The sequence below is a fragment of the Mauremys mutica genome, chromosome 4 (genome assembly GCF_020497125.1).
Source record: "Mauremys mutica isolate MM-2020 ecotype Southern chromosome 4, ASM2049712v1, whole genome shotgun sequence".
NCBI classification, from domain to species: domain Eukaryota; kingdom Metazoa; phylum Chordata; order Testudines; family Geoemydidae; genus Mauremys; species Mauremys mutica.
The window spans coordinates 26,986,560-27,000,569 of record NC_059075.1 but is presented as its reverse complement, the minus strand read 5'-3'; the positions used below and the strand labels follow the sequence as shown (position 1 = coordinate 27,000,569).

The window sequence follows — 14,010 nt, the reverse complement described above, 5'->3', positions numbered from 1 at the left end:
TGGGAGGTAAAAGGGCTAAGTTACAAAGAGATGCACATAATTTTGTTGTATGAGGAATGAGTATATCTGGATTCTCAGGACTTTAATGTACAGTTACTGAAAACTGTTGTAAACCTCCCTTACCAAAGAGATATATGTAGGTATTTTCAATGTGTCCAGTGGGTGTAAAGACACATTAATTGTTCCTTTTGGAGCGCATCTTGAAATATCTTGTACTTAGATTATAGCTATATGAAAGATAACTATTGCATTTTTCTTTGTTGATAGAATGTTATGTTGTAGGCTATTGCTGGTATTCTCTATGTATTTGTATAGAGTGTCTGTAGCCTCATGGTATTTATGAACATGTGTTTTAGGAGCTGATATTGATGCATTATGTGTTGCACCAAGGCATGTTGACAGGAGTGACTTTTTCACCTCATTTTATGAAAAACTGAAACTACAGGAAGAAGTAAAAGACTTAAGGGTATGTTGGTCCTCTACCAAAGGGTTGTTTGGACACAAATGATGATGTAAAATTAGTGAACAGAAAAAATACAGAATAAATAAGTAAAGCAAAAGTGGTTTACATCTATTAAGAGTAGGAAAGACTGCCGTCAAATCCCACAGGATTCACACCACGATTTTAGTTGACATAAACTGAAAATAGCTATAACTTATCTATTAAAATGGTAGCATCTAACTTTTACTGTGTATTAAGATTTGTCAGTTACTTCTATTTATTGCAATCATTTTGAGTCTGAAGGAGAAGAAATTTCAATATAAATTCTAATGTTGTAGTAATTTAAATTTGTCATTGTGTTATTTGTGGATACTCTTTTCCATGTTGAAAATAATACCGAACATTTATTTTTCCAGGCTGTTGAAGAGGCGTTTGTCCCAGTTATCAAACTGTGTTTTGATGGGATAGAGGTAAGGTTTAGCCAGCTGTCTTTGAGTCTTGTTTTAGTATAGTCATAATCAAAACATTAACACTTCTAGGGTTCCCCGTGATGTGTGTGTAATTCCTATTAGTTATATGTCAAGGTGACTGCTTGTGTGAACTGCCAATCACACAAGGCTGCCTTTTGAATGTTGCAAGTATTAGTACTAATAGAGTACTTTTTTGTCTGCAAGTCAATGACAAATTCTTATGGTGTTTTTTTAACAAGTACTAGCAAAAATTAACACTTAATTATCCAGTCTTCAAACTCAAAATTACTTCAAAAATTAAATCTCTTGGTAAAAGAGAACAAGGTGATCCTTTTGGCCCAATATTTTCAAACTCCATTTAACATCTCTGACTAACAACACTGCCACGTTCTGTCTTCGACTTGGTCTTTTGGCTTCTCCCTTTCTGCTTACCTACTTCAATGAAACACAACTTTTTGCAAGTGGTGGTTGCCTTTTTTTAGGCCTCTTAACAGAGATGGTGGGAGTTTCCAGAAATTCATTGTCTTTCAGCACTATTCCTTACAAATTACAGGACTTTTTTTTTTGTTAGGGGATGTTGTATGGACACAAGCAATTGGACTCAAGATAAGATTTATTAAAAACAGAGAAAATAGTAAAAGAGAGTTTGCTAGATTTATATCTAGATTTACATTTTAGGTATGGTATTTTCAGCTTAGTTACTGAAAAAACAAAAGTGAGTGGCTTACATCTCTTAAAAGTAGTCTCCTCTCTGACCACCTATCAACCCATTAGCTTCCTTTGTTGATAATATGCCAACTCTCTGCCTCCAGAGAGCTCTTATCAAATCCCTTTGACTGGGTTAGGTTATCCACTGGCAGATAGTTTAGGAGGTTCAGAATCCTTTGCATGGGAATACTCTCTCATCTTTTGCTCTTTTGAATCACAACTCCTCCCCCTGCCCCCAGGTTTAGCTTGGAGTTATGCTCCCTCATCCTGTATCCCTTCTAGTCAGGTCTCTCTCCTACCCCTTGTTATGAGTACAGGAAGAGAATGATTGCCTCCTCCTACAGCTGGAAAGATTTTCCAAAACAGCATCTGTAAAGAAATACAAAAGCCAGAGTCAACAGCAGGAGTGTCAATACCAGTGCCCCAACCTGCAGCAGCTATTGGGATCCCTGACTCACAATCCCAACTTTCAATGCAAGTTCAGTGCCAGGCAAATTATTCACTTCTTTTCTGCAATTCAATGGTATTTGCAAGGAAAATTGTCTCAGACCGATTTCCCTATTCAATCTCAGGTTAGATGAATTGGGTCATTTCTTGCATCCTAGAGTTGACTTAGAGGTAATATCATAGGAAGCAGGGCGGATGCTAAGAGCATTTCTTTAACATTTATTAGTGGTAAAGGCATTCAGGCTTAGGCCATTTAGTTTGTGGAAAGAGATTAGTTACCGTAAAGGGAATAAGTGCTTTTTTTGTCATGATAGAAAACTTGATTAAAATAATTCACTAAATAACTTGATTGAGGGTTAAAAGTCAATTTTTGTTTTTTTCTGTGGATTTTTTTTTTTTTTAGATTGATATTTTGTTTGCAAGATTAGCACTGCAGACTATTCCTGAGGATTTGGACCTTCGAGATGATAGCCTACTTAAAAATTTAGACATTAGATGCATACGAAGTCTTAACGGTATGTATAAAACTGTGGATTTTTGAGTATCAGTTTCTCTGTCAAGTTAGTGTCTATTAGGGTGTGGGGGAGAGAGGCAGTACAATAGGTATGTAGCTGAGTTGCAAAGTTTAAGTGAACTCCTGGTGGCTCAACTTGCCTACATTTAAAGTAACTTGTGCAAGCCAATACTATGATATGGTATATTGAAAAATTGGCTGTTCTTTCTGTTAGATTCTTATGCCTCCTTGTCAAATCACATCTTAAACGTCGAAGCCTAGAAACTTCAAATTGGGTTGGTTGTGGAGGTCTCACCTAGAGCACTAGTCACTTATTCATGAAATATATATATATATAAGCAGTCTCTTCCATGGCAAATTAGGAATGTCAAAACACTACTGATTTGTGGCCTACCTAGTATCAGGATTACTTGCTAGGTGCTGTCAGACCCTCAATAAATTTGGCGAGTTTTTATAGTTCATCTAACTTCTGAGGTGTGAAATAAGCATTTTCATGACACATCAAAATGTAAGTGTAGATGAAAATTGCGTTTTTATATAATGCAACTCTATACCCGGGATCACATGTTTTGTCACAAACTAGGCATAAAATCTGAAGCAAGGGCTCTTTGGTTTCTGTGGCAAATAGGAACTTCTGACTGCTTCAAATACATTTTAAAAAATAGGCATTTTATTAGGTTAAATATGGAATAAAAATGTAATCAGGACAGTATTCCTTGTTCTATTAAAGTCAATTTTATTTGGCCTTCAAATTTTCAGCACCATTGTGCCTTCTGCTTGTGTGAAATGTCTTGTGAAGGGGCCTTGAACTCCTGGCTCCCACCAACTAGCTGTCTCCCTGAGTTTAACAGCAATAGTTGCCACCATACATTAACTAGAGGAGTTTAGCTAAAATTGATGAAGCAGTTAAAGTTAGTACTATAATGCATCCGTAAGCTTCAGAGTTGGTACTCCATTGAGTTAATGGTATACGTCTCTACCCCGATATAACGCGGGTTCGCATATAATACGGTAAAGCTCTGACACGCTGCTCTGAGCAGTGTGTTAAGGGTGTCGGGCCAGGCCAGGGCCGAGGGGTTTGATAAGGGCCAGAGAGTCTCAGGAGCTTCACTCCCCCAGGGTCCGGGGGGAAGGAGCTGTGGGGAGGGCACTTTTGGGGATCCCTCAGTCCCAGAGTGCCCCTGGGGATTAGTGGGGGAGGGGGCTTGGTAGAAGGGATCCCCCCCCGCACTCACCAGCAGTGGTGGAAGTGGAGCAGCCCGGCCCCAGCCTGCTCCACTCTACCGGCTCCCAGCCCCAGCACTCTGCTTCCCGCCGCAGGTGAGTACGTGGGGCGGGGGTGTCCTTTCTCCCTGCACTCACCGGCGGCAGGAAGCAGAGCGCCATGGCTGGGAGCTGGCAGAGTGGATTGGGCTGGGGCCGCCTCGCTCCACTTCCCACCGGTCAGGTGAGTGCAGAACCTTTCCCCAGCTGCTCCCCAGCAACACAGCTGGGGCTGGGGCAAGGAAAGTGGCGCAGGCTGGGGCCACATAGCTCCACTTCCCACCACAGGTGTTGGGGGTGGCATCCTTTCCCCAACCTCCCCGCATTCGCCCATGGCGGGAAGCGGAGCGCCACAGCTGGGAGCTGGCGGAGTGGAGTGGAGTGGACTGGGGCCGTGCTGCTCTGCTTCCCACCGCTGCCGGTGGGTGCCTGTCGGTGGTGGGGTAGATAGAGGTCAGAGCAGTCGGGGACAGGGGGGTTGGGTAGGGGTGAGGTCCTGGGGGTGATTAGGGAGGGAGGTGGTCAGGGAACAAGGAAGAGTGGGGGGCAAAGCAAGTTCGATATAACATGGTCTCACCTATAACGTGGTGAGATTTTTTTTGTCTCCCGAGGACCGCGTTATATCGGGGTAGAGGTGTTGTTTATATCTCTGAGCTGTTGTTTGAGGCTGTTCCTTTGCAAACTCACCACTGCAATGGTTCATGTTTGGAAGATTTCACAACCATGAGGGCTACAAGCTTAATTTTTCAACATGATTGTTTATATTCTGCAGTCCAATTTTATGTCAAATTCCATAGCAATGAAATTGCTTAAAAATCTGATCCTAGTTATAAGAAGTCAGTGTGCAACATCGCTGCTCTTCATATTTCTGTTGTGTTTGTATACTGCTGTTATGCAGGTACCTCCCTTTTTTGTATGTTTTAATTTTTATTAGGGCTGTCAAGCTATTAAAAAAATTAATCATGCAATAAATCACACTGTTAAACAATAGAATACCATTTATTTAAATATTTTTTGATTTTTAACATTTTCAAATATATTGATTTAAATTACAACACAGAGTACAAAGTGTACAGTGCTCGCTTTATATTTTTATTACAAATATTTGCACTGTAAAAATCAAAATAGTATTTTTTCAATTCACCTAATACAAGTAATGTAGTACAATCTTTGTCATGAAAGTTGAACTTACTTTTTATACATAATTCTATATTTGTAACTGCATTCAAAAATAAAATAATGTAAAACTTTAGCGCTTATAAGTCCACTCAGTCCTATTTCTTGTTCAGCCAGTTGCTCAGACAAACAAGTTTGTTTGCATTTGCAGGAGATAATGCTGCCTGCTTCTTGTTCACAAATGTCACCATAAAACGAGAACAGGCGTTTACATGGAGTTCTGTAGCCAGCATTGCAAGGTATATACGTGCCAGATACGGTAAACATTTGTATGTCCCTTCATGCTTATCTGGCACGTAAATACCTTGCAATGCCAGCTACGGAACTCCCATGCGAACACCTGTTCTCACTTTATGGTGACATTTGTGAACAAGAAGCAGGCAGCATTATCTCCTGCAAATGCAAACAAACTTGTTTGTCTCAGTGATTGGCTGAAGAAGAAGTAGGAATGAGTAGACTGGTACTCTCAAGTTATATAATTTGTTTTTGAGTGCAGTTACATAACAAAAAGAAATCTACATTTGTAAGTTGCACTTTCACCATAGAGATTGCACTCAGTACTTGCATGAGGTGAATTGAATAACTTTTGTTGTTTTTACAGTACATCTATTTGTAATAAAAAATAATATAAAGTGAGCACTGTACACTTTGTATTCTGGGTTGTAATTGAAATCAATATATTTGAAAATGTAAAAAAAAATCCAAAATATTTAATAAATTTCAGTTGGTATTCTATTGTTTAAAAGTGATTACAACTGTGATTAATTGCATGAATTAACTGCGATTAATTGACAGTCCTAATTTTTATATGAATTATCCTTTCTTCCCCAAAATGCTGCTGCTGTACAACATAATAAAAAGCATATGGAAATGTATTAAAAGCAAACACCCTTTTCACATTCAAAACATAAGTGAGCCAAGTGTGAAACGTAATCTCTTGTTGTGCTAATCTTTAGTAGATTTGAAGGTGGAGTGAGGGCAGATTCTTTATCGTTAACCATTGGAGGTAACAGATCCTTTTTGTTGGCCAGGTTGCAGGGTAACCGATGAAATTTTACATCTAGTACCAAACATCGACAACTTCAGGTTAACACTGAGAGCTATCAAACTGTGGGCAAAACGTAAGTTTAGTCTCAGAAAACAGGTTCTCAATAAATTCTTATCAGCGGTGACTGATGATGATGACTAACTCTCTTCTGTCTTTTTTTTTCCCCTGCATCAACAGGCCACAACATCTATTCCAATATACTAGGTTTCCTTGGTGGTGTTTCCTGGGCTATGTTAGTAGCAAGAACTTGCCAGCTTTATCCAAATGCAATAGCATCAACTCTTGTACATAAATTTTTCTTGGTATTTTCTAAATGGTATGTTTTAATTTTAGATTACACTAAAATAAAATTGTTTGTAGACACTGAATTTTAGTCTTGTTTCTATGGCATTTCTTCAGCTGGTATCAGGTTAAGTTGATAGTTTACAAAGTATATTGCTGCCTCTGTTTTAGTGAATTGTGTTATATGGTGAGGTAGAAAACATAGCCTTTTGTTAAAGGTTATATGACATACTACACCTCTACCCCGATATAACGCGACCCGATATAACGCGGGTTTGCGTACAACGCGGTAAAGCTCTGACACGCTGCTCTGAGGGCCGAGAGGTTGGATAAGGGCCAGAGGGTCTCGGGGGCAGTCAGGCTCCCCCCCAGAGTCTAGGAGGTAGGAGCTGTGGGAGGGGGGGCAATTTTGGGCACCCCGCAGTCCCATACTGGCCCGGGGGATTAGTGGGGGGCCGGGAGCAGTTCGCTCTGCTTCCCTCACCCCGGCCCCAGCCGTGTCGCTTGTGGGGAGGGGCTTGGGGAAAGGGATCCCCCCGCACTCACCGGCAGCAGCCGCATCCCTCCACTTCCCAGTGCCGGTGAGTGCAGAAGGCGTCTTTTCCCCAACCTCCCCACACTCACTGGCAGCGGGAAGTGGAGGGCTGTGGGTGGGAGGTGGCAGAGTGGAGCGGGCTGGGGCCATGTTGCTCTGCTTCCCGCTGCCAGTGAGCGCCTGTCAGGGGGCAGGGGGTGTGGGTAGGGGTCGGAGCAGTTGGGACAGGGAGCAGGGGGGTTGGGTAGGGGGTGAGATCCTGGAGGCGATTGGGGCAGGGGTCTCTGGAGGGGGCGGTCAGGGAACAAGGAACGGTGGCGGGGGGGGGGGCAAAGCAAGTTGGATACAACAGGGTCTCACCTATAACGCGGTGAGATTTTTTTGTCTCCCAAGGACCGCATTATATCGGGGTAGAGGCGTACTCTTTAGCCTTTTAAAAAAACCACAAACAAAAAATAAAATTTTGCAGGTTTTTAACTGGAAGGTTTTAAAATGTGTGGGGTAACTCAGGACCTCTGTCACTTTTCAGATGTGACCCTTGCATTGTCCTAAATCCAAAAGAGCATGAAAATGTTCAAGAATTATTGTCTCAGAATATACATTAAGGAATGGTGGTAGTATGCAAGGGGATTGTTCATTAAAATGCAAAGTAAATTTGGCAAAACATGTAACTTGCAGAGAATAGTTGACTACAATTTCCCTCAAGGATTGTATCTGTAACTTTGAGCTATGTGGTCCCTCATGTGAGATGTTGAGGGAAACTTTCTAAAATCCTTGTACCAAATGATAACTAGATACTAAGTTCAGCATGTCTGCTTTAACTTGCTAACATGAAGACCATTATTACAGTTCACTTTTTCTGAAAGTCCAGTGGCTTCATAGGGTCTGATGGACCTGTATTTGTAGGGGTTTGATTTGTAAGTAGCAAGTTGTTGACCTCATGTCACACGATGCTGATTCAGCATATTGATTGAAACTCCCTGTTTATGGGGTACTGTACACTCAAAGCATATGCATTGCCAGTTTTATGTGAGGACTTTAAAAATTGTTAATCATGTGCATTGCCCAAGAGCATAATGCACAAATATTGAGAAACCCCATTGCGGGTAACTGTCATTTTTATAATACTAATTTTAAAAAAACCTAATTGGTGGCTATTAGACTATTAAATGTACTTCTTAATTGGCGGTGCTGTATAGGGTTAAGGGCGTTTTGAAGAGAAGTGTTGCATTTCGTTTAGAAAGCGTTTCATTCGGCATGCTTTTTCTTTAATAATCTGGATGGAAAAACCTTTTAAAATTGAGTGCATGTAGTTCATAATAACTAATCATACAGCAATGTACCGTAGTCACAACTTATAGTTTCTTCTCTAGATTGTCGATGAACAGAACTAGCACGAATACAGAATTAGTAGTACATCTTTTCAGAGGTGATTCTTTCAGTAATTCAGCCAGAGGATATGCATCTATTACAAGAGTGGTCAAGGTTCTGTGGCCTGCAGTGTGCAGGAGGTCATACTAAATGATCAGGATGGTCCCTTCTGACCTTAAAGTCTGAGTATATTTGAAGAGCAATTTAAAGAAGTTTGCTTTACAGCTACTTGTTTGTTTCATTCCCTTAATTAAGAGGCACAGAAAGCGCTTTGTGCTGATGTGTTGGAGCAAATTGTTATAAATCCACGTAAAGTCTTTAGCTCAGCAACTGAAAACCGACAGTAGACTGACTTGACTTCAAGGGGGAAAAAAAAAATCATCTGATGCTGTGCCAGGAGGGCAAAATGAAGAAGAATCACATTCAAACGTATTGTATGTTTTACAAAATAAGTCGTCATATCCATTAGTCTTATTCAGTGCTACAATCTTTTTAAACAGGGAATGGCCAAATCCAGTGCTATTGAAACAGCCAGAAGAATGCAATCTTAATTTGCCTGTATGGGACCCAAGGGTTAGTGTATTATTTTTTCCCCCTATAAATTACATTGTACAGTAGAGTAAAATCAACTGCTTAAAGAAACCCAGGGAAACTTTATTTTTAGATTATAAATGAACTTAATGTGTGGATATTACATTTTCTTTTTGGTAACTTCATCTATAATTCTTCTATATTGCACAGAACATAATGAGTTTACATTCTGTAAACTACATTTAAACTCCAGATTTCTCACTAACTATACTTCTTGTCCAACTTCAGCAGTAAGTGATCTAAATAAATGCTTGCTAAATGCTCCCTGTACAATTTTTATATAAATAGATGCATACACTAAAGCAATTTGTTAGAACATTGATCACACTTCTTCACGACATTTCTCTTTCTGGGTGATTAACTTATTTTCAAAATTGTTTCAAAATTGTATTTTAACTGCTGTGGTGTATTTGTTGTAAATTTTGCAATAATATGTCCTTTGTGGTTTGGACCAGAGGGGAATATAAACATTAAAAAACAAAACAAAATAAAACTAACTTTTGCCTTTCTTTCAGTTACCATAATTTTGATCTCTCTACTTCGTAGCATCTCCATCATTTATATTTTTCACTTTTAAAAGATGAAAAAAATGCAAGGACTCAGAATAACATCCTATGTTAAACATAAAACTATTATTATTTAAGGTGTAAATAGGTGGTATTGTCAAACGGGAAATGTACTATTTCACCAATCGTGAAATGTTCTTAGGGTGGGTGGACCAGTGTGAGCACAATAGGCTTGAAGACTGTACTGCTTGACCTATGTTTTTAAAATATATTTTCCGCTTTGACAAAAGTCTACATTTAAATAGCGTCTGGGTTGTGATGTAAAGTAAGATTAAAACAATGTTCTTAAGTCACCCTATTGTTCCTTTTGTAGGGGTTTGAGGTCAGTGTGTGATGTTACGAACCATATGCCCTGTAGTAGCTAAACAAAACAGGGTAAGTTAAGGACAGGGTTTCAACCTTAACTTTAAATTTACAACCTGACAAAACACAAGATCACTAGATTAACGTTATTTAAATGTAGTTTTGTCTTTGCTGTTTCCTTCTTTTATTTCCCCATTTGCTGGTTTTTAATAAAGGATATAATAACACAAGTGCTGCTTCTCTCAGGATGCACAGAGCCTTTCCTCTTAGACTGGCTCTTTATTTTCAATAGTGTTATAGGAATAAAACATACATCATATTTCAAAGGGTTTCAAGACAGCTGTTTCTCTGAAGGTGTCCAAGGTGCTCAAGTGGTAACGAGGTACTCGTGTTTCAGTATGATCACAGCTTCCATTGCAGATGTAATAATAAATTCACCACTGATCTATTTCAGTTGGTGTTTTTTATCTTTAAAAACTACCCAGTATTGACAGTGAGGCATGCTGATAGTTTATGATCTTCCCTGTTCCATTTGAGTTTGGAATAACTTCCACAATATAGTTTACCTGTAGGAATATGCAGACAAGATGTTATCCTTCAGTATTCTCAACTTCTGTTCACAGTTGTTCAGTCTAATTTGTATACTAAGATCTCATTTGTTACGTTGGAATTTAAGATTCATTTTAGCAAAGAGAGAATTCCAAATTTTTTTATTTTGTGTGTGCTTGAAGAAAACTGATTGGCTGTTGTTATATATAGGTAAATCCCAGTGATAGGTACCATCTTATGCCTATAATTACACCAGCATACCCACAGCAGAACTCTACCTACAATGTGTCCGTTTCTACACGGATGGTCATGGTTGAGGAGTTTAAACAAGGTAAGTATTATCTTATGCTCTTATATATTCCAAAAGACTTTAAAATAATTCCATCATAGGCACAACATTGTTTTAGAATAATTAGTTGACAACAGGCGTCCTTCCTAAAGCAACTGATTCAGTCAGTCATCTTTGCTTCATATTTTGTCTGTAACTTTGAAATTTAATAGAATATTTATAAAAATTCCTATTTCTTCCTTCCAGAAATTGATCATTATTAATTGGAAAGTAGCATTCTCTGTAAGTGGGAATCATAGCCTGACAATTGAGTCTTTCTAGGCTGTTTCAGTGGTCTTACAGTCTGCATTACCATATGGAAGACTGCAGTGCAATTCTGTCATCTTTGCTGGCAGGTGCTAGTGGTGCTAAAGAGGCAGTATGCATAGCTCTTTAAGAAAATTGGGAGAATAGTACCTTGCCTTAATTGAGTTAAACCTTCTGACAGTCAAAGGACATTTACTGAGACAGTCTTGGCCAGACGATGCCTTGATGCACGTGGGGAAATACTGATAATTCTCATCAGGGTGTTGTGCTCACTCTCCCATTTCTAACAGTCATCTGTCGCAACACGTAACCCTCCTCCCGAAGAGGATTTAAGAAGGAAAACGTTTTCCTCCTTCCTGGGTTTAGCACATTTCCTCTACAGCGTGTTCAGCCTTATTCCAAGAAAGTGAACAAGAACCAGGAGAGAATAAAATTCTCTGGTGGTGTAGTAGAGCTTTGCAATACAATAGTCTGGTCCAATTAATCTTGTAAGAAAATTTTTAACACACACTGAGTAGCTGATTACCATACATACAAAGTATCACTGGGAGCAAAGTTTGTTGGAAGAGAAGACCATTGGATTAAAAAAGAGCAAATTAGCAGTTAACTTGAAATAACCGTTTAGTTTATGGACTGTTTTTGTGGATACTTGGTGTGGATCAACTGTGTGAAAAAGATTTAAATGTGTTTTTATAATTCAGGTCTTGCTATCACAGATGAAATTTTGCTGAGTAAGGCAGAGTGGTCCAAACTTTTTGAAGCTCCAAACTTCTTTCAAAAGTACAAGTATGTATTTTATGGCATGGCAGACATGTTTAAGTTTTTTATCATTTACAAAACAAAATTAATGGTATTTTATAGACAGGCACTTGCATCAGTAGCATTAAGTATGGTTGAACACTTCCATTAGAAACCTTTAAAGTGTTATCTTTTTAAAACAAAACAAAACAAAAAAAACTGAAAGTTCTCCATTTTGTTGGAGGGTATTTCTCCTGGTTAATTTTGAGATCAGTTTTGCCTTTCTTTCTTAACAAAAATTAAAGTAATTTAAATAACATGATTATACTGCTTTTCTTCTTTTCCATAGTATAATTGATCACCGTCCTGATAGACCATGATCAGATACGCAGACTGTTACTAGAGAGCTAAAGAATTACTATGTTAAAACTAGGATACTTGAGTTAGAAGTTGGTTTGACCAATTGCTGAAATGTTCTAAGTGGTGGTAATGAGCTACTATTGTCTATAGATTCCCAAAATCAAGTAAAGTAAAATGAAGTCTGCCTCTCCACAAACAAAATATTTTTTTGAGGAAATTAGCCCTGTTCCACTAGAAAGATGTATTTCTTTTACTATAATCGTAAACAACATAAATTTTAATAATACAATATATCCTTTAGTATATCTGGCTGCTCAATGGACTGTAAAGTTTTTACTAGTTTTTCCTCAATAAGAAATAAAGCTGATCAAGGCTTCAGAATATATTAATCCTTATTGCAGCTAGTTTATTTCTAACTGCCGTGTAATGTCTTTACATTAGGGAAAAGACTTGCAGAATTTTTACCCTTAAACATTTATTTTTAAGAGAAATCTAGGAAATGAATTCTTGAGGCTTAACAGACATTTTAAGGGTTCCTACTGGTATGTTGTGGTTGTAGGGGAGAAGCTTGTTTAAATGTATACTGGATTTGCTGAAAAATGTAATTTATAATAAATACAGATTATTAAACTATATGGACTACATTTTATTTGCCCTCAATTTTGTTGGAGACCCACTTTTGGAGTTAAGATTAAATATTTTCTGCAATTCTGTTCCTGTTTTGGGTGGTTATGTATTAATCAAACAAGATTGAAATATACAGTTTTCCCCCATTAAAAAAAAGACTGATGACCATCATAATGTGTCTGTGTTTTGTTTCTGTATCTTTTGCATGATAAAAGTTTTAAAACACCTGAACAGCTTTTATGTTGTATCTTGGAGAATCAGTTTGAAACCTTTTAATGGATTTCATAAAGGTGATTTCATTTTTTATGACGTGAATTTTTGTTTGCACTCTGTTAGCACTACCCTCTAAAAAGGCTGAAAGTACACCCCTTTCCAGTTTGCCAAATGCTCTCTCCTGGTTTTGAAAGTAACAGACGCTAACAGGACTGAGTTCACTTGAAATAAGACCCATTTAATATAGTTTTATATCCTGGCATGTGCACCAGCATCAGTAATTACAGCAGCACAGAAATGGACGTAGTCACTGCAATCAGTGAGTGCACGAGCTTTGTAGGTTCTACTTAAAAAGACTGACTTTCCAATTTCTTGACTATGGAGTGGTACACGGAAGCCTATTAATATTCAGAATTGGGAGGACTTTGAAAGTAATAATTACAATGTATAGAAGAGATTTATTGGTCTTCTAAAACTCTGATTAATCAGTTTTAATAACTCTAATTACAAATGCATTATCAGTAATAATAAATAATAAGAAACTTGGGCTACTTTGGCCAAACCTTTTGATCTGAAAACTAGATTTTTTTTTCCAACCTTGTTTTTATCCTTGTACGGTTCAAACCTCTTATTGCTGAAACTTAAACATGTTTGGTGCTGTACAAGACACAAGATGACATGGTTCCTGCCTTGAAGTTCACCTTTTAAAATAATTTAGCAAACCTGTTTGACTCTTACCCATAAATGCATAGATTTAAATATGTGCATCACTATTAATGAGAATTGCCTTGGTAAACAATACATCAGCAGCGGAATAGACAGTTAATTTCTCCCAAATAAATTAAAAATTCAAGTGAATTCCAAATAGTCTTAGAGAACTTTGGGGGTTACTGTATCCTGAATTGCAGGGGATTCGAAATAGAAAAGATTGTCTGATTTGTCTGAATAGTTGACAAAACTCGCTTCAAATTTGAGAGGCCAGAGCTCAGGCTGTTTGCACTTGTTACTGTTTCCATTTTCTTGATGGGAGAACTGTGTTAAGGAGACAACAGAAAACATCACATCTGGACTGTGTGCCTGTACAAAAATTAACAAACAAAGTTACCAGCATGGTGTAACATCTGACTGTAGTTACATGACAAAGTGAAATGGTTTGGACTCTTTCCATATTAGAGTTTAAAAATAAAAAGTGTATGGTGGTAATACTCTCCA

At 38.2% G+C, this 14,010-nt stretch overlaps 1 protein-coding gene across 2 annotated transcripts in view; it reads left to right on the top strand.

Annotated features, from left to right (window-relative positions):
* Positions 1–14,010, top strand: part of PAPOLA (poly(A) polymerase alpha) — a 93,271-nt gene that overhangs the window by 34,018 nt on the left and 45,243 nt on the right. For both annotated transcript variants that reach the window (XM_045013933.1, XM_045013932.1), the window contains exons 5-12: positions 357–466; positions 859–912; positions 2,471–2,582; positions 6,052–6,141; positions 6,246–6,384; positions 8,757–8,829; positions 10,476–10,596; positions 11,562–11,646. In XM_045013933.1, coding sequence (XP_044869868.1) covers positions 357–466; positions 859–912; positions 2,471–2,582; positions 6,052–6,141; positions 6,246–6,384; positions 8,757–8,829; positions 10,476–10,596; positions 11,562–11,646 — 784 coding nt within the window. The remainder of the gene's footprint in view (positions 1–356; positions 467–858; positions 913–2,470; positions 2,583–6,051; positions 6,142–6,245; positions 6,385–8,756; positions 8,830–10,475; positions 10,597–11,561; positions 11,647–14,010) is intronic.